Here is a 21425-nt window from a genome sequence, read left to right as displayed (position 1 = left end):
TTCTGTTGGCCTTTTGCGGTTATGCTCTGTCCAGTTAATTTGATCTCCCTGATTAAATCCTCTGGTAGCAACTGCTATGTTTCAAAAATTGATTTAAATAGATAACATATGATGAACAAAAGGGTTCATTGTTGCACTGATAATTGTACAATGGTAAAGCTGACTTCAAGATGAGATGTACCTTTAAGTGTTTTTGTATTTTTATGGTGTTGTATGCTGATTGTTCAGTTTCCTGTTTGAAAGTACTGACATCTATGGTGTAGCGGTTAGGCACTTTGCTCTTGTGCGCTGGAGACCTAAGTTAGGAGAACCTTTTTATAGAGTATCTTGGTCTTCTGCTTGGATGTTTCCTTCTGAACCAGGGTTGGCAAGGTCATAACTCCGCCTCCTAAATGATCTAAATTGTCTCGATGGAGGCATAAAAGCTTACATATTTAAAATTTGTTTTTATTTGTTTGGAAATGATTTGTACTTTCTTGATATATAGTCTTGTCAGTCAGGCCTGCGCTACTTGTAGTTAATTTCCCTGTTGATATTTCACTTGTGAAGCCGTAGTGAATGAAAATCGAGTTCCACACCTTTGTTCAGAAACTGTGTGACAAATACACATAATGTGTCTTTTTTTGTCATCCAGACTGGCTGAGCCAGGATGGCTTCTGCCGATACTTGATGTCTGATGAGAACGCGCCCGTCTTCCTTGACCGACTGGACATTTACATGGACATGAACCAGCCCCTGGCACATTACATTATCAACTCCTCTCACAACACCTACCTGGTTGGCAGACAGTTTGGCGGCAAGTCCAACGTCGAAATGTATCGGCAGGTTCTATTGGCTGGATGCAGGTGTGTACTTCGACTAATCATTATTTGTTTTTGTTTTTTATATTAAAGGTGTCAGCGAAAACGACTGTTAGACCTTTTATTCCTAGATTGTGTTCCTCAAGGTTTCTATCTGGCAGGAGCCAGACTTTGATTTGTTTTCTGTGGGAAGGAGAGTTTTGGCTGTCTTGTACAGTGACCATCCCAGTATGCTGATAGAAGTATTAACATTCAAAAAGTGAAAAAAAGGAGGGACAATTATATATAGGATTTATGTGGTCTATGAATTTCAAAACTAAACTTTTTTCCCTTTGGGTTAGTTTTTGTGTACAAGGGGTAAGTCTGTATATGCAAGTGATAAAGGGGTTGGAAATAGATAGAATCTACAACTTAGAATTGACAGGTGAGAAAATGCAGGATATGAGAGTAAGGTGATTTTATTGATAAGTTTAATGTTTAACTAAAATAAAACTGAAAAGTGCACAACTAGGCTGCTAAATGAAAGAGGGGAGAAAGCAGTTTTTTTATTGTGTGTGTGGATGTGTGGAGCGTGTTTGTTTAATGGAAAATTGCAAGCGAAATCTTATGTCATTCATTATCTGTCCAGATGTGTGGAGCTGGACTGCTGGGACGGCCGTAATGAGGACCAGGAGCCTATCATCACCCATGGCAAAGCCATGTGCTCCGACATCCTCTTCAAGGACGTTATACAAGCCATCAAAGAAACAGCTTTTGTCACCTCGTGTTATCCCGTCATCCTCTCCTTTGAAAATCATTGCAGGTAGGGGCTAGGATTTTTTTTGCTGTGATTTCTGTGGAAAGACATAAAATCAAACTGAGGCCCAATTATTTGACACCCTCAGCCCCTGGCAGTATATTAGCAGAACTTTTAGGCTTAGGGCGTCCAGGGCCTTAAAGGGTAATGATGGTGGTGGCTACATCTCATTCTTCTGATTTGCCTGCAACAGTAATGGTGAGCTGTTCCTAATGGGTGTGAATGAAATGTTTACTTTCTCACCCTACAAATCACATATATTATTTTAACAAATATGTAAGACGACTATAAATGTATTCTTCATTTTATTCACTTTAAAATGACACCAACTTTTGTATGAAAATCATTTGTGTTTTGTGTCATCCCTCAAAACCTGAGCACTTTCAAAATTAATTTAGCTGAAATTGGGGGGGGGGGGGGGGGCGGGGGGGGGGGAAGAAAATTGACAGGAAATTTAAACAGTTCTCAATCTCCTTTATTAAATAAAATGAAGCATTTTTTACCTGTGTTCTCTTGAAATAATTATAATCTTTCTTTTCTTGTGTGCCTGACCACTGTATTATTTTTATTTCACATCCCACAGCAAATTGCAGCAGTACAAGATGGCAAAGTACTGTGAAGATTTACTTGGAGATTATTTGTTAAGAAGACCTTTGGAGAGTCACCCTGTGAGTTTTTCATGAATTCCAAGAATATTTATCTAAGGTTACAAGTATACATGAAGACTGAATAAGATCAGGTGGCGACGGTAGCCTAGTGGTTACCAGAGTCGAAATCGTGAGATTGCAGGTTCAAGGGTTCGAGCCTCAGTTTGGTCCAATGTTGTGTCCTTGGGAAAGGCACTTTACACGAATTTCCCATTTGGCTTGGTCCTTTCCGAGGTGGATGTTAAACTCGGAGGTCCTGATAACCTAATAGTGTTGATAGGGGCATTAAACCTATACCATTTCACCATTTTTGAATAAGATGATATCTCATTTGTAATGCGAATGAAAATACATTTAAAATATTTTAAAGGCTTTTGTATTGTATGCAGGAGGGTTAAACTTTGGCTTAAGGAATCTCATTTTGTGGTTGTCAAATGTGACAGTGTATAAGAAATAGAGCATATTATTGTTGCTGTCATTGTAAAGGCAAGTGACTTTGTTTGACCCTCCCTTGTGGGGTGAGTAATAAAACATTGTTGTGTACATAATATATATATTTTTTTTGGTGACAGTGACAATATAATGCGTCTGCTTAGGGTAACATAAATTACTCTTGTGCAAAGTTATATCCGTTTTTGGTCTCAAGTGTGCCTGTCTCTTTTTTTCTCCTCCCATAGCTTGAGCCCAGCATTGCTCTACCATCTCCGAACCAGCTGAAGTTCAAGATCCTCATCAAAAACAAACGTCAAACTCCTGAAGAGGAAAAACGTATGTGTTAATAATTTATGGGACCTTGATTTTGAACAATCTCTTTGGAAATTGCCCAAATGTTTTGCAATTTTGTGAAATCAGGTGCTCGTCAAAATTATAAAATCAAAGAAACCAACATTTTTCCGCGTGTCTGGCAACTTTCATTTTTTTTTTTTTTAAAGCTCAGTTCCATTTAATGTCCATATAAAAACACATTTTGTGTAGGGATTTAACAGAAAAATGTTGACCTAAGGCCAAAAAAATCTACTTTCGCAGTTTCCAAGGACACTCAAGCTTTGGAAGCCTCCCAACTCCGGTGGCTCTTGCTAATTCTACCTTGGACACCATTGGATTCCCATCTCCTACAATTGCAAATGTCTTGAATTTTACTCAAGATAAATGAGTATTCATTTCATTAAGCGCAGGAAAGATGAACAAGCTTTAAGTTGATGCTAATGACACCATATGCCGAAAAATTGATGAGTGCCGAATTCCACTGTGTTGTGACACAAATTTATTTTTTAAAATTGGTATGGACTTTTTTTTTTTACTCCCCCATCAACACAATTTATATCATATAGGAGGTAGGCTTGTGGCCCTGCCTGTTAGGGTCAACCCGTGATGAGAGGGATAAATCTTTTTAACAGAAAAATCGAGATACTTGATAAAAATGTTCTCTTCACTTGGGAATCGAATTCAGGTCTCCTGCATGTGATGGCTAAGTGACTGACTGGTACTCCACAGATACTTATATACAAATTGTGTGGATAGGGACTTAAAATAGCTTCAGCTACTTTTGGAGGGTTTTTGGTCTTTGACTAACATCTAGTTCCTTGACTCACTCAATCCTGGGATTTTTTCCCGAAATTGTACCCAGAAACCAGTCATTTTGGCACTTATGTAAGGGCCTACTAATAACTATAAATATAAATCCAATTGCTTTGAAATTCGGCACAAAGCACAACCTAAGATGGATCTTTAGACATACAAAATTTCAAGTATGTAGCTTTAGTAGTTTTGCTTTGGAGTGTTGTACAAATTTGGCATTTTTAAGGGCCTATAATTTTTTTTCATGCCCGAATGAGCAAGAGCAGGCCTACATTGATGTTCAAATATATGCTTGTGAGTGTTTAGATCTATATACTGCATGCCATGTATTATAAAGACTGTAAAATACTTTCATGAATAAAATAAAAATGTATGTGTGAGGAAGGCAGAGAGAATCGATTGCGAGACATACTCAGCTGATCAGTGTGAACAAAACTGCTGAAAATGCCTTTACAAAAACTTTGACTTCTCCGTGTGTAATGACAATAGAAACAACATTCCAGCACCCCTCTAGGCAGAATTGGGCGGGGAAATAATAAATTTACCTTATATAAAACTTGAGGCCGTTTTCTGAAACGAAATAACTAGTATACGGAACAAAACTATAGAACCGAGTCATTTCGGTCGTGAGATTGAACACAGCCTGCGAGCTGACCAAGATATCTCAGTCACGGGACTGGGTGAGTTAACTTCCACCATGAAAACATGAGTTTGACACCAGTGCAGAGAACATATTTCATGGAGTATCTCGGTCTTTTTGCTTTAATGTAATTTTCCTCTCAGTCCTAGTGGTTATGACAGGAATGCTCAAAGCTACCCTCCTCTTTAACGATCTGTGGTTGGTTGGTAGGTGCTCTAATGTGGTTAGTCCCTTCTTTCTTATCTAACATCTTTTGTCATTATCTCTCCTTCTTTTATTTGTATGTTACTCTCTAGTAACACCTCATTTCTTGGGTTGCAAGTGCTGTAAAACTCAACTAAAACTATTCCTTAATAATCCAAAATATGTTCTATCATTTACAGTCAGTCCAGTTCTGAAACGAAAAACTAGTTGCCAGGTTGTCATCTTGTTTGTGACAGGAATTGGATTGAAGTTGAAGTCATTTATCTAGCAGCTATTTCGAATGTGACAAAACTTTTTTTTATCTCTTTTCAATTTTTTTTCCTCAGGGCAATTGGAGCTGTTCCAAAAGGGCATGATTCAGATTGTGAATGAAGACAGTGAGGTGATAGAAGACCCCAATGTGGTTGCAGTTGATGGCGAGGAAGGTCCGCTCAATGGTATGTACTACTATCTCAACACCGACTCCGGTTTTATTCATACCTCTTGGCTTTTTTCTTTGAAAGCACTTTTACATTTTTAAAAAAAGACTTCTTCTGTAATTAGTGATTTATGGACTACAAGGCACTAATTTTTTTCTCTTCCATTTCAACCTTTCTGCTTTTAATTGGCGGTATTAGGCAAAAATTGACTTAATAGACCTCCAAGTGAAGGCATGTGACTTTCTTGATGCTCACAAAAATAGCTCATAATGTTCCTTCTGCCACATCATGACACATTTTCATACGATAAAATCATTTTTGGGAAGAATGTGTTGAAGAATTTATTTTGACCCAGTTTCACATTTTGCTTGCTTCACCTAAGTGTTGTTGACAGGTTTGCGTAATACTCAGCATAGGGTTGATGAAAATTTTTTGTTTTGTTTGGAGTGCCTTATAGTCCACAAAATGCAGTTACTTTAAAAAAATAAAGCTGTTTGTTTGTTTTGGTGCTGAACAATTGTTGTGCCGGTATTTCAGTGTTTTGCACTTTCTTCCTGATTAGACAGGGACTTATCTATGTGTGAGACATATTTGAACCCTTTACCTCATTGCCTTGTTGGGATATCCTAACAGTTTTCTTTGATTTCTCTTGTTCTTTGTGTCTTGATTGTTGTCCTTTTGATACACTAGGTTTCCACCGCACATAGCTTGTCCTCCCTTCTCTTCCCTTCTTGCACAAATTCATGGTTTCCTCATATTTAGCATTCTTGAGATGCCTTTTTCCCAGCAATTACCAGAATCTGGCCAATTGAACCTGGCCAGAAAATTTCCGTCACTCCGGAGAGCAAATTCATTCAAACATTCCCCAGAATAGTTGAGAGCCTCAGTTGAGAGCCACAGAAGAATAGTTGTCAGATTTAAAGGTTATGGAAGGTTAGTTTGGGCTGGACGGGCTTTTCTTAAGGCACTGTCCCCTTTAGAAATGCTTCATCTCCTCCTGTGTGGTGAGTTTAAAGAGGCTTCCACTGTCTCCCCTTATCTCAGAGCCTGCACATTTCTCAAAAGATGCTTATAGTTCATATTTCTGTGGACTACTGAGTCATTTTCAAATTCTTTTCGAAATGTTTTCTATTCTTCTGTAATATATTATGAGCTGTGAGTAGAATTGTACAGTAGAGTAAATAAGTCTTGATGTACTGGAGTTGCTGGGCTCAGGCTCTCTGACTGAGTGTTAAGACAGAAGTTTTTCTCCTATGGCATGAGTCTTCACATTTATCTCCCTTTAAAAAAAAAACAACAGTTCTCTTTGGTATGGCTGTCCTAAGTGTATTTGGCTTGCCAATGAAGCTGTCTACCACTGTTTCAAGTTGCATGGATCGAATCCACAGAGTGTTAATATCATCTTTTTGTGTGTTTTATGTATGCACGGCCAGATTGCTGTGAAAATGGGGCTCTTTGTCCACCTCAGCAGCACAGAAAATTGGAAAAGTTAGGCCCAACATGCGGCTTTATTTCCCTATTTTTGTTGTTGTCATAACTATTTGTTGTACTTCAATTCTCTTATTGTTAGAAGAAAAGGGAGGGGGCTTCAAGTTGTGTCCGTGTTTAACTGATCTGTAAAGCACTTATTGTGGTATTCATAGTTGTTGGAGGGTGAAGAGACTCTTTGTGTGATGTGGGAGAAATGTATTTTAACTCGCCTTGATTTTATTTCATCTTTATCTTTCCTCCCAACATTTTTTTTCGCGTAACTTTTATCTGGCAGAGACCTTTGACGAGCATTGACACACTCAAGAGACATTTGCAATGGGGATGGCAATGAAACTTTAAGTTTTTAGGACCTAGAATGAAGTAGTTTGTGAAGTTGTTGTCAAATATCTAAAAGTTGACAAAAAATATGAGCCAAGTTAAGCCAGATCTCATTGCACAAGGCATAAAACCAGCCAATTCAAGTGAGATTCTCATTTAAGTACAAATGCACAAGGCGCAAAACCAGCCAAATCAAGCCAGATGTCACTGTACAAGATCAGGCTATCTCTAAAGTGTGCGCATCCACCTCAAACTCAACTCAGTAACAAAAAATGCGCCTTTTTGCAAAATTTGCAGTTACTTGGCCAGTACTTTAAATGCCTCTAAAGTTTAATAGATATAGTTTTCGGCAGTATGGAAACTTTATATTGGCCAGCTGTTCATGTACCAAGCCCAAGTGGATGAACTTTAAAAAAATTAGTTTCTTAATCTGTGGAATTGGTTGTAAGTACTTGAGAAATATTTTGTTACTTGAGAAATATTTTGTTGAAATTCAAATTCTAAACTTTGGAAAAAACACTCTACAAGAAAAGATGCATAAATGTAGGTATAATTTTGAAAAGAATGACACTGTGTTTTCTTTCTCCTGACAAATTATGTTGAATCTGGGCTTAGAGCAGTTGAACAGCTTGCTGATGTTCAGCTTCTATACTCGTGCAAAAATATGAAGAGTCTGGTAAAACAGACTAAGTTAAAAAGTTTTGATGAAAAAAACAAAACACAACAAAACATTTTTTGGATGACAAGGCAACAAAAAAGAAAGGAGAAGTGTTTTTATTTTAGTTTTGAAAGGGCTTTGTAATGATTGCTTCCAACTATTGTTGATGGTGTTGTTTGGTGACTTTTACGTCATTTTTATTATTCAATGCGTTGGCCTATGGTTTGAGTAATGCTTTGGTCTTTGGTGAGGTTTTTGGTGAGCTTGATCGTCTTCTACTGCCTACTTTTTGAACCGCTTCACCTTTTTAACTCTTGCTTGTCAGTGGTTTTTTGCATTTCTCATGCTTTTGGAGTGATATGTTGTGTTAATGTATGATATTGACGGAGGTTCTCTTTTTTTTTTTTTTTTTTTAAAACCAAGTGCATATGATGAAGGTTCAACATCCTTTCACAGAAGTTTTGCATTGCTTGCTAAATCCAGAGTTGAAGATAGAGGTTGAAATGTGATTTGGGTGGCGATTTGGATCAGAGTTGCACCACATAATATAGAAAGAGTCCTACGTAAAGATAAGCTTAGCCGCTTTTCATTGACGAAGTTGTTGGTATATGTTTTGGTCTAGAATCGAGTACTATAGTTTTGCTGCTGGGCCTTAAATGAGTGCACCTGTTGAGTTGTAATGTTTTAGTTATGGTGTAGAGTGAACACACTGTCTGTCATCCTTTTGTATCAGAGTGACAGTCACAAATAACAAATATATGTTTCTTGTGAAAATTAATGGTGTGACTGGATTTTAAGATGTCCGTTTGAGAATTCTGATTCAATGTGCAGTTGTCTGTACTGTAATTTACTGACATGGCTTGGCATTGGCACTGATGGTTCTTGTAAGTGATACTGACTGATAGCGTTGATTTAAAAAAAAATAGTTGGGTTTTGCCACTTTGGTCTAACTTCAGGGCTTGTCTATCTGTTATACATGATTTTAGGTCTTCTGGTCTTTCACTTGGCAGTGCCGTTCAGTGGACTTCACTAGATTTGTCAGACATTAGCAACTCAGTGCAGGCGGTTGGCGGGTGCTCTTGTGTGGTTTGCTCCTTCTTTCCTATCAAATCTCTATCATCCTTATCTTCCCTTCTTCTTTTTTATGTTTGTTACTCTCTTGTAACACCTCTAATCTTCTGGCACTCATATGACCTTATGCAGTTGCGAGCGCCGTAAAACCTCTACTAAAACTAAATAGCAACTCAGTTGAAGCCTAGAATGTGTTTTGTCCCCCTCTAGTTGCCAGAGAAGTTGAGTTCCAAACCTTTTTTGCTTTTCATGCAGATCTTGTCAGATTCAGTTTACATTGAAAGTAACCCATGATGTGTAAATTTCACAAACTGACAGTTGGATGTGGTTAGTCTACCCTTGAAAAGATTAATAATGTCTGAGGAACATTTGAAGCATATAATTCCTTTCAAATAAAATGCTTTTTTTTGTGTCTGTAATTTGATTTTGTACGGTTGAAGTTGTATTATGATGATATAAAGAACAACTGGTGGCTGATTCTGCTAGTCTACCTAGTCTTGCTTGTTGTCTACAGCTTTGGAAATCAAAGTCATTTTTACAATCAGTGAATTCTGTTTTTATTTGAGTGTATAAGGCTGCAGGTTTTCTGTCCCGACCTGTTCCTTCGGACCTGACAAGGGAAGGGTTTGTCTGTCACCAGTGGTAGATCTTGTCCAAGGTTTTTATAATTGTGATATGAAGTATCCTCAGAAGCATGACCTTGTCACCACAGTGTCATCGTATGTCTGCACTACACATTCCTTCAGCACATTACCATTCCCTCTTCGGCCATAGTGGAAGTCTATCTTCCTCGTGTATTCACCTGGTTGAAAGCGGCCTATCAAGAGGGCCAATTGTACTATCGTTCATCCTTTACTTGGACCCCCCCCCTCCTCAAGTCTGGCCTTGCTCCCCCTGCTCCCATGTATAGCTGACAAAGTTATGTTGTTCTCCCTTTCCTCAGATGATGATGCAGATAGCGCCAGTAGTATTGAAAGTACTATTCAAATAAAAGAAGCCACCACCACCACTACCACCACCTCTACTAGCACCAAACCCTCTGGTACATACCTCCCCCTTGTGAAATCAATATCTTCACATATTTATATTTGCCTGTGCCCTTTTATCTTCATTTTCTTGTGTCTTGGCTGCAGTTGTTTTTAAAAAAGAATACCTAATATCTTTGTCTTTGGTTCTTCGGTGTGCATACTTTTGAGTTTCAGGTGATGTTTTGAAGTAATAAAAAATGACTGATTTAATGGAGTGACTTGAGGAATGGAACATTTTGAGAGACAACCTTTATATTCTCTGTTCATACTTGAATCTATATGAGGTTTTAGTAATGAGGCAACAATCTTTTTATATCTGAAGAATAGAAAAAGGATTACTTTTTCTTTTGAGTTCTCCTTGGAAAACAATTTTCTGCTGTCGTCCTTTCATTTTGTGTGTAAAGTCAGAAAAAAGTCTTTTTCATAGTAATGGTAATGCACTCCATTAAAAAGGACAAATCCAATGTGTTACTATTGCCAGGAATTGTGTGTTGCCCTGATTTTCATTTTCTAATATTTTCCTTGCCTCATTCTTTACTGTGAACCTATGCATGATTCTAAATGTTCTGAATTCTCATTGTTCTGAACTGTCATTGTTCTTAAAGCTAAGCCTTTCTGTTATTCTTGCTGATGGCTGGGAATGTTTTCTGAACTGCCTGTTGATGGCTCTTAAAGCTAGTGTGAGTGCTGACGTACTTGCTGCTTTTTCTAAATGAATGCGAATGACTGCTCCAGGCTGCTGAAAAGTGTGAATTGTCGACCAATTTTTGCATTTTATTATAACTAAATGACCTGCTGGAAGACCAGACAATCTATGGTTTTGCTAGTGGAGTGGCAACTTAATGCTATTTATCTCCAGAGTGTTTGAAAAGTCAAATTTTATCCCAGTAGATCTTAGTACTCCTATCAAATTACAAAATGTATATAAAGGACTAAACTGGTGTTAAAATTTTATGGGCTCCCCCTCCGCACTTACTTGCTTTCACCATAATTATAAACTACAGTAGATATTGTTCAAGACAGCCACCTTTTGTTGATGAGAAAATTGGTTTTGTTAGACAGTTCAATTTCATGGACATTGTCATTAAAATATTTGTTAAAAATGCAAGAGGGGGTGGGGGGGGAATGGGAAATTGTTGTTTGTACTTCTGATTGTCTTGGACAGTTGGCTATAAAAGCAGGTTCGACTGCAATATTTATAATTGATGAACACATGTGTGTTTTTTTCTTTTTGCACTTTTTTTATTCTGCCTTTTTCATGCCTCTAACCCACTTTAATTGTAATTCTCTCGTGCACTTTCTTTTTTCTCACTGTTTTCAGAATGCCAGGTGCAGAGCTCTTTATGTTTTTCTAATGGTTTTTTTTTCTGTGTGTGCGCTTTGATCTTACCCATCATGTTTTTAAACAACTAATGAAAAAGAATTATTCGACCCCCCCCCCCCCCCCACCCCCCCTCGGGTTCATGTTTGCCTGTGAATGAAATCACTCTGTGAATTTTGAATTCTACCGTGGGATGCTACATTGTTGGGAAATTTAAAAAAAAATTTAATTCTTTTAAATGTACCATAGCATCTTAGTTTGCTTTGTTGTGTAGACAGCTTAGTAGAATGATTATTAGCTCAGAGGTTTCATTTTACCCAGGGAAGAATTGTTGTTAAAAATGTAAAAGCATTTATGTTTCAACAGTAAAATTAAAAGTCGTGTCATGGTATTCTGCAATCTTTAAAAAATGTTCCATCTGATGCCTTGTACGATCGAGCAGAAGTTTTGTGGAACTAATTAAACTTACTACTTCATGCCTTCAGTAAATTATATAGGCCTACCTGTTGGGGACACACACCGTAACCGTTCCTAACCAAAAATCATTGCGGTATGTAATAAGTGAAGCCTTTACCTTACACTGTAATAGCATTTTAAAGAAAACAATAAGTAAATTTTAGTTTTCACTGTAAAGTGTTGCGAGTTAGAATGGCTTGAGAGTTATAGGCAAAATGCACTCAAAATGTCAACATGCCATGTCTATTACAGAAAGGTGGCCCAGTAAAGCTACCTGAAATTGCATCAAATCATACCTTTTCCACATTTGTGCTCTCCAGATACATAGTAACACCCAGAAAGGGTAATACAGCAGTTCATATAGTTTGTAGTTTGACCCCAAAGTTTAAGGTTTTCAAAGCCACCATTTCAACATTTTGTTGGCTTTCTATACCAGTTTTGAAATTAATTGCTTAGCTCATGGTCATCGTTAAATGTCTTTCCCCCTACTGATTTTCTGTTTCATTAGCTAAATGGCAGGTCCAACTGTGTTATGTAATAGATATTTTTTTTGATACCCTAGAGAAGTAATCTTAGTTCTTGGACATTGTTCTTTGTGTACGACGCTTACGGCTCTGACGTGCTTCCGCTTACCTTTAAAATCAACTCAGTGGATGTGTAGATGGCAAAACCCTCTTGTCCCGATGATCTCTGTAGATTAAGATTTCCTCTACCAGTCTTAATACTTGATTACTTGATCCTGGGAACAATAGCATAGCACTCCGGGCATTGCCATACAGTACGTGCTCCGCTCCCCGCTCTACGAGTCCACCTGCTGATTGTTCCGGTGTTCATTTTTAATCGAATGTTTTAGTTTTGCCCTTTTAGAGCAGCCATTATTTGAAATTCATTTGCACTAGTCTCTCGGGAAGTTAATTTGTGGAAATTGTGTTTACGATACATTTTTTCAGGAGTGTCACACTACATATTTTGATTAAGGGAAAAAGACCGCTGATGGACATATTATTTGTTGTTAATTTTACATGAATACAACTCCCAACTAAAGAGGTCACCTGCTGTCAAGCAAGAAGGATTTTTTAAATGGTGGCACACATCTATTCTTTTGAGCACTTTAAGGTGTACTTATAAAAGTATAATGGTCCTTTGAAAATTCTGTGTTAAGATATTCGCTTTCTCTTTACTTTCTGCCCAGTTAGTTCTAGAGATGTCTCAGAATGGAGGTGACTCCTCTCTGTAGGCCTACCTTGTAATTAAGTACATGGCACATTTTCTCATTAAAGGACCCTCCTCCTTCCTCCTGCAGCTTCTTGTCAGTGTTGCTACTATCTGTATCTGTTGTTTAGGAAATTAGTTAATTAGTTCATATCAGCTTCTACCAGTTATCTACAAGGTGATGCCACAGAGTCGTTTTACTTTTTCCCCCAATTGACGCTGGGAATGTCATGGAAAGTAGACCACAGCTCTACAGTATTTTAAAAAAAAGTGTTTTGATTAATCTTTGTTATTGAAACTGTAACCCTCCATAGGCAGTTCACTGGGGCCTTGATGCGCTGTGGTCTGTCTACTTCTTTTTCAGGTTTCATGTCTTACACTACTCCATGTAAAAAGTGTCCTGTTGTTTGGTGGTTGGTAGGTGATGTGATGTGGTTTGCTCCTTCTTTCCTATCCGACATCTGTTGTTCTTATCTCTCCTCCTTTTCTGTGTATGCCACTCCCCAGCAACGCCTCCAATCTGTGGCACCTATATGATATATTGGTGTTGTAAGTGCTGTGAAGCATTTATTAAAACTAACAAAAAAAACCTATTGTGGACTCGCTAAAAACTCGACAAAATATTTTGATTTTTGCCCTTTTGTCCTGGTCCGTATCATTTGATATAGATGACCTGAGAAGGCGATTGTTAGACATCACTGTTAGGTCATACTTCTTTTCTTCCCTTCTGTTGTTCCTGACTGTCTGTCTCTCTTTTCCACAACGCTGAATGACCGATATTGTGTCGATGTGCTTCTTTCTCCACACAAATTGAAATACTGATTTATGAGTATTAAAAAATTATGCAATTCTAGTCTATGACTAGAATATTAGTGGGTAGATGGAGGGCATCAGTGGTTGGTCCTTCTTCTGTTCTATCCCTCTTTTGTTTTTGTTTGATTTTTGCCTTTTCTCAGCACTTATTGACTATTATTGCGTCAATGCTCTATTTCTCTTTACTCACAAACTCAAAGTCATGGTCAATGTCACCAGACATAGGTTACCATCTGTATGAATAAATGTGTCACGATGCCGTGGAATCGGGTGCTCATCCATTTTTGGGCACATGGAGTTAATTGGTATCATCTTATAGTTTGTTCAGTTGCCTTGCTTTCATTGAAAAAAATATCCATCTTTCTTGAAAAGAAGTCAAGGTATTTGCAATTGAAGGAGGAGGAAGCGCCTTGTTTCAGAGGTAAAATTAGTGAGAGAATGTCCACCAAAGTTTGGTGACTTCCATAGCTAGAGAGTCCTTGGAAACAGCAAATTTACATGTTTTATGCCTTTGATCAATGTTTTTATAACAGCCAGAAAAATGTCGGTTTCTTTGATTTCAATATTTTGATGAGCGCCTGATTTCTCCACTATGCCTCACAAGTAATAATGTTCTAGTCTATGGATAAAATATTTTATGACTGAAGTTCTTCTGGTTGCAGCTTCTTTACTCGCCTTCTTTTGTATTTGTCTATCTCTCTTACTTTCTCTGGGTGTGCATCTCTTTACTCAAATAAGGTGTTTGATGACTGAATCTCCTATGATCGTATTATGTTTCAGACCTGAACCCGACCACCAAGAACACGGACACGGAAGCTCACCCCGAGCTTGCCAAGACCACCACAGGCAGCGTCGACTCAGACTCGGAGATCAAGAAGACCAGCGTAAAGGTCCCGCCAGCAAAGAAGCCCAAAGAGGAAGGAGGAAAAGAGGAGGTATAAGCATTTGTGACCCAATGGTGTAACTAATCTAAAATGATATGCTATGTCGATAATATGAAACAGTACCTAAGCGCCTCGGGACATTACTGCATGTTTTGTGGCTACAAGAATGTTGCAAAGCTCAGTTTTGCCTTCCATTTTTCACTTTCCGATTTGGTCCCTTCAAAGATCTATGTAAAAAATATCGGTTGAGTCGGTGTCTCTACAGTTTAATCATTTTTTTTTTTTCATCGAGGTTTGCGTGTTAACTCAAGTGAACAGGTTGCGGCCCAAGAGTTGAAATATTTGTCTGGAAGCTGTTTTTTTCTACAGCCAGCCGTAGCCTCACATGGTTTCACAATTTTTTTCGTGATATTTGTTATACTAATTTGCTGTCTTGGTCAGTCTATTTCAGTTTGACCATTATTGTAATGGTATTCTCCTCTTTATCTTAAACAACCTCTTTTCATTTGGGTTGGTATCTTTCTTCTGTGCTTGTTGCACCCTTTGTATGCTGTATAGGTCTATATTATTTATTCACATACCATATGCACAATTTAAAAATTGATGTCCAAAAGTATGCCCCCTGTATTATACGTGTGGCATACTGAGAGGAATGGGCCAGGCAAAGGGGAAGTAATGCTGAATAGGATTTTCCATTTAACAATTATCTGGCTATTGCCATTCACGTATGACATAACTTTTTTATTTCTGTTGAGTGACGTCAATGTGAAATTGGCTTTGGACTGGATTTCTTACTTGAACGGTTCTTAAATTGGTTTGTACTCTTGATTTAAGCTCTAAATAATCTGAACATCTGGTGGCCTGAGGGTGGTTTTTCTGTAGTCATTTCAAGTCATGGAGGTCAGTGTGAAGAGAAAGAGCAAAGGGCACGAGTCCTGTCCGAAATTCCCCCCCACATTGTGTGTGTTGCCAACAAAAAAAAAGGGGTCCATTCTGGAGTCAGATAAATATACCCCATGCTTTTTACGTGAAGTCATACCTGCCATCGGCAAGGATATGTATAGTACTATCTTTTACAGTTCACTGTCATCTGAAAGGCTGGTCCAGCTGATTTAGAAGAAGGTGGTTTGAGATTTGAAGGCACTCTGGTAGGTTCTACCTCTTTCCTTGTCCTCTGCTCATTCTGTCCATCTTGTTTTTTTCATCAGTGCTAAATAGGTTATAGTAATGATGTGCTTCTACATACACAAACTCAAGCGAACATGTGTGGTTTATCTTTAAAATGACTTATCTGTTGGGTATTCAGTATGACGTGTATTTTATACAAATACAAACAAAATAAGTGTCCAAAAACAACTAACAAACATGTGTTCTCCAGCTGGATGAACTGCTGAAGACAGACTCTATGGACAGTGGACTGACCGCTGACCAAGAAGCGGAGCTCATGTCCACTTACCACTACACTGGGGCTACCACCAACATACACCCCTACCTGTCTGCCATGGTCAACTATGCGCAGCCGGTCAAGTTCCAGGGTTTTGATGTTGCTGAAGGTAGAACACCTTAACGTTATTCTCTTCTCTGGCATTTTGTCCTTTTTGTTTGTCTTCTTTCCCGACACTGGTTGTGGGTTTGACTTTCTTCTTTTTGTCAGGTTGAGGAAATCTGTCTTGGGTCTTGGACTGTAAATTTTTTGGTTATTGGTAATATGAAAAGAACAAATCTAGGGTAAGGGGCCAAATTATCGTATCTGGAGTTACTAAAACAAATACAATGGAACCTGCCTTCACGGAAACATGTGTAAAACAGAAACCTGTCTTGATTGAATCTCCCCGCTCCCCCCTTGATAGATTCCTCTTTAATTACCTGTATAAAACGTAAACATGTCCGACGCAGAAGCGGAAAGAAAAATACGCTCCCTTCCGAGGGCTTTACCTGTCTAAGACGGAAAATGTTTTGTCCGTTCAGTCCTGATTTGAAATAAAACTCGCAAGTTTGCTTCTGTCCGCCGGCTCTAAACTTAATGCTATGCTGCTGGGAGAGGAAGGGGAGTGGGGGTGCAATTTGGGGGTAGACGTTACTCTATCTAGTTGAGCACTGAGGGTTGAAAATGGTCAGGATGGTACGAGTGTGAAATCCCAAGAGTGCCAGTAAAAGTGCTCGAGTGGCGCTTCAGCATGGAAGCTTTCATTAGTAGCCAGGGACCAGAGGTGTGAAATTAGTTTGACCAATGCCTGCCGCCCTAATCGTACAGCTAGCCGAGAAAAAGAGTTCCTTGAATCGTTGTTAAGTGGCAGTGGGGGTGGCATTGGTTGACTGTGCTTATTATACCGATGGGTGGGGCTAAAGGTGGAAGAAAAGTAGATGTTCAATCGTTTCTGTTTTAAATTGGTCAAACAGTGGTCCTATGAAATTCAGTCACTGGTAGTAATTGGATAAATAAGACTGACACACATGTCATTATCAAAGAGGATAGCAACTGAGAGGTGTGAAGTTTGACCACTTGTGATTGCTTGCCAACTGGACAAGCGACCCTTGATCACACCGGCTTGGCCTTTTGACCCCCCCCCCCCCCCAATCTCCCCACTAAATTCACTAAATTCCCCTGTCTAAGATGGAATTTTTTTTCTGGCTCCCTTGCGATTCTGTCTTACACAGGTTCGACTGTATATGTGATGCTCATGACAGCATGCTGTTTATGTCAAAACAATGATTGTGTTGCTATTGAAATAGTTTAGCAGTATGACTTTGGTCCAAGTATTGTTAGCCAAATTTGAAGAGGGTGTAAGTCGGTGTTTTTCCAGCTCCTGAAAAGTTGCGTTTAAAAAAAATCCCCACAACTTTGTTCTGTGCCCAAGAAAAACCCGTTGACCCCGAGATTAGTGGCTGCATTGATTGTGGGAACCTTTTTTCCCCATAATTTCCTTAAGTTGTTATGCTTTTACATGATTGGAAGCTTTTATGGTATGATTGATTCGTTTGTCTGTTTTTAAAAAAACCATATGCTTGAAATCAGATATCCTTTGTAATTTTATGGGAATGGCTTAGAAAATTGCACAAGCGTCTGTGGTGTAGAAATTAGGCATTTTTCCGTTGCATGCAGAAGACTAGAGTATGGTTCCTATGTAGGGGGAATTTTAATTAATTATCTCCCGTCTTTCTGCTGGGATATTTGTACACCTCTCAGGCCGGGTTGGCCCTGACAGACTGGGTTGAAGCCCACCTCCTAAATGATCAAACTCTTATGTTGAAGGGGTGCTCCCTTCTTGTTTAGGGAAGAGGTCAGGTATTTGTTAATACCATTTTTGTTCTATTTTGTTGGGAAGGACTTTTTTATTTGTTATCACAATTTTTTTTAATGTAGGGAAGTGACCAATCATTTGTTAATTATATATTTTTGTATCTCATGTTTTTTTGTTTTGTTTTTAAAGTTTTACTGTTTTGTATGTATGGGGTCAGTTAAAATTTTGGTTCTTTTTTTGCCTTTTTTCTTTGCTCTTTCTGAAAGGATGTGTTCTGAGCTGCTAGTGCCCTTGTGTTATTTCAGAAAGAAACATCCACTATCATATGAGTTCCTTCAATGAAAACACTGGCTTGGGATACCTCAAAACGCAGGCTCTTGAATTTGTCAAGTATTCTTTTTTGCTGCAAAAGCATGCAAGAATCACCCTTTATGTATGTGTGTGTGTACAGGATGAGTGTTTGTTGCAACATCATACTAAGCCCATTTTAGTTCTCATGGTGTTTGTTTGCTTATGAGATAACTGTTGCATGCATTGTCACTGTTTATTGTTTTTGCTGTTTGTTTCATAACTGCACATTTGTATTCTGCAAATGCTGGGCAATTACTGAAGACATGAAAAATAGAATTGAAGAAACAGAAATTAATCTGTTTTTTAAAACTTAGGAAGAGATTAATTCAGTTTCTAGAACACTTGAATGGAATTGAAAGCCTTGAACATCTTGCTCTCATTGGGAAAATGGAAGGAAAATGAGGCAGGGGTAGATCCAAAGTTACTTACTTGGAAAACGTGAACAGATAGGTAATGGGGAAAGACAGGAGAGGAATGTTTTTTGTTTTTTTTGAGCATCCAAGCAGAGAAAGGAATGGCATATATTGATTGCTGATCTCTGTTTATGATCTGGCACGTGACGATTCTGTTTTAAAGTAAAAACTACTGTATTAGAAATGATTTGGGAGCTTTTAGAATGTTTTCTTAGATTGATTTGCCTATTGAAAAGTCATTACTCAACATCTTTTGTGTTTTTCTTTCATAAGTCGGCACTCTGTCAGGATCACATTTTCCCCTGCTTAGATAATTGAATTCCACCTTGTAAGAGGTGGCAAATCAACTCAAAACAACCCTTTTTTCGTATCTGCTCCTTAAGTTCCTTGTTGTGGTAGTGGAAAACTAGGCTCAGTCTTCTTGTCTATGTTCATGGGAGTTGTAAAGTAATGTGTTCAATGGATTGTTTTCATGTTGCTTCAGCTTGAGTTTGCCACCAACATATTAATATTTTATTCATGGTAATGCTGTTCATTCACTCTCTATCATCTCTGTTTATAATGCAGTCCAGCACGCCAGTAACCAGATGTAGTAGACTTCCTTGGGTGTGTTCTAGGTATTTATGCTATGATGTAGCATGCAATTCGTACTTAGGCACTGGCTTGGACACTTTAAGGCTACTACTGACAATTTTTCTTTCTTTCTTGCGGTGGGTTGCTGGAAGGTGCTTTGGTGTGGTTTGATCATTCTTTCCTATCAAACATCTACATCATCTTTTTTTCTCCATGGTACCTTTTCTTTGTAAATATCAACTCTATTCTTCAGCACTTATGTGACCTGTTTGTGTTGCAAGTGTCGTAAAACTCTTACTCAACCTGAACAAAACAAAACAACCCCTCATTCCTGCCCCTCCGTTACTTCTGTCTGCCGTATGGGGTGTTGATTGGAGCTCTGATGTTGCCTGCTCCTTCTGTTTCGTTTCAGTTCTATAGTCCAATCTTCTTTCTTCTGCAGCTGGTTGGAAGGCCCCACTGTTGTTTCCTTCTATTATTCTTTCCCTCCTGCAGATTATGTCTGTTTTCTCAATTATTTGCCCAGCTCTGAATGACCTCTATTGTGAAACTGTGCTTCTCTTTACTCAAACGAACAATACAAAGGATTTAGCTCTTCCTTGAAATTGTCTATTAGTGTTTTGATTTGCTGTGTAACCTGCTACTTGACTTGTCACCCGACTTTTTCACAGAATGATATGGAACTCACAGTACAGATCTGCTTTTATGCTTCTCTTCACCCTTTACCAGGACCTTTGCACAATATATCTTCAGAGCCTTCATATCAGTCACCATGTTTCATTAATGTGTTGTCTCATAGACATAACTTTTGCTTTTATATCAAAAGATTGAACGGTACAGCAATTTTTATCACAGAGGAAAAATAAATACAACTTTACAAAAGTAACGTTGGTTGGTACTTATTGCTGTGGGTGTTGAATCACATTTTCATTTTGTCCTGTATTAACACCTGCCTTGGGCATGACGTTGCTAGCCATAAGTGGTATCGTAAAAGCTACTGGGGGAAGACTTAGTTCTTTTAGTCATTTTTATTGCTGGGAAAACTTTGTATCTTTGTATATACTTTAGTAAAGGATAAACCAAGGTTCTATGAGCTTATGTTTGTAGGCTAAGTACATTATTTTGGCCACTCATTTCTGTTTTCTGGAGTGATAATTATTGTGTTATAAAAGATCTGTTGCGAATTTATTCTTTTTTTCTCCAATTATGTATATATCTTATATCTTTGTATTTTACATTCGGAAAATCTAAATATTTGTATTCATACTGTGTACTTGCCAGTGCTTTTGATTGGTGTTTTGCTGTAAAGCTGTACTGAGACTGGTTCTTCTTCCATGGCATAACAAGGTGGTAACTTAGGTCTACCTGTAGTAGTGAAGATACTTTGTTGAACAGACTCTTTAGACCATTGTACGGACTACTGAATCAGAAAAGTAAAGTAAAATAAAGCAGACCGTTGTGCATTGTTTCTTTTGAAAGAGCAGGGGCCACACAATGCTATCTGATTATAATCTGCTCAAGTGTTATTATGAGCTCACTTTAGTTGTTGCAGATCACAATGTTGTCAGATGACAAGTGGTTATGAAAGCAATCACTTATTTCTGCAGGTTTATGGAGTCAAGTTACGGTGTTAGTAGTGTAACTGTTAGTGTTTGGCAATTTGCTGTTACATGCATGAGTTCAATTTCCTTATGGGGAGGTTTTTTGTCAAGTATCTCGGTCTGTCTGCTGGAAAGTTGTATCTCTCTTAGCCCATGATGGCCCTGACAGGCAGGGTTGAAGCCGCCACCTTCGAAATGATGTAAATAATGTTGATACAGGAGCATATTACTTCTACAAATATATAATTCATAGTCAAGTTGAATTATAAATTGTGCAGGTCGGGGAATGGTATCGATGTCTTCACTTTTGTTTGATCTAATCCTTTTGAATGTCTGCGTAAACTCTTTTGTTTGTTAAGGTTTGGACTTAAATCATTTCTGCAGGGAGACAGTGAAATAGAGCAAATTATCTTTCCCTACACCTCTCTATCACTGCCTATCTGTCATCTGCTCTATGACTTCATACACCAAGTAGAAGATTTTATCATGCTGTCTTGTTGTACTTGTGTTTTTAATAGACATATTACATGCTCTTGTTTGAGCTTGTTAACGAGGATGGTTGGGGAGCACTCTGGTTTGGTTTGCTCCTTCTTTCCCACCTAGCATCTATTGTCCAATCTCTACTCCTTCTTCTTTGTATTTTTTGTTATTGTCTAGTAACATCTCTAATCTTCAGCACTTATTTAACCTAATTGTGTTGCAAGCGCAGTAAAGCGCTTACTAAAACAAACAAACAAACAAAGAACTTGTGAACTATGTTAAAACTTCGCAGTTTCTTTTTAAGGTCAAAGCTCTCGGATGATTATAAAGGAGATGTGGAACCTTGTCCATACTTGCGCTATGCATTGTCAGTTTGTCATCAGTATTGTATGTGTTTCACGTGGCATGATACGGTTTTTTTTGGTTGTT

At 38.2% G+C, this 21425-nt stretch overlaps 1 protein-coding gene across 3 annotated transcripts in view; it reads left to right on the top strand.

The window, feature by feature from the left end:
- The window catches only part of LOC101851810 (1-phosphatidylinositol 4,5-bisphosphate phosphodiesterase beta-4), a gene marked incomplete at its 5' end in the record, with an annotated part of 49000 nt that overhangs the window by 10667 nt on the left and 16908 nt on the right, over positions 1-21425 (top strand). The window contains 9 exon segments of one of the 3 annotated variants that reach the window (XM_005100791.3): positions 635-845; positions 1429-1602; positions 2180-2264; positions 2921-3011; positions 4992-5102; positions 9566-9664; positions 14233-14387; positions 15715-15889; positions 17884-17968. In XM_005100791.3, coding sequence (XP_005100848.3) covers positions 635-845; positions 1429-1602; positions 2180-2264; positions 2921-3011; positions 4992-5102; positions 9566-9664; positions 14233-14387; positions 15715-15889; positions 17884-17968 — 1186 coding nt within the window. 3 annotated transcript variants of the gene reach the window in all.

Source organism: Aplysia californica, unplaced genomic scaffold, assembly GCF_000002075.1.
Source record: "Aplysia californica isolate F4 #8 unplaced genomic scaffold, AplCal3.0 scaffold00260, whole genome shotgun sequence".
NCBI classification, from domain to species: Eukaryota; Metazoa; Mollusca; class Gastropoda; order Aplysiida; family Aplysiidae; genus Aplysia; species Aplysia californica.
This window is presented reverse-complemented; position numbering and strand designations above follow the sequence as displayed.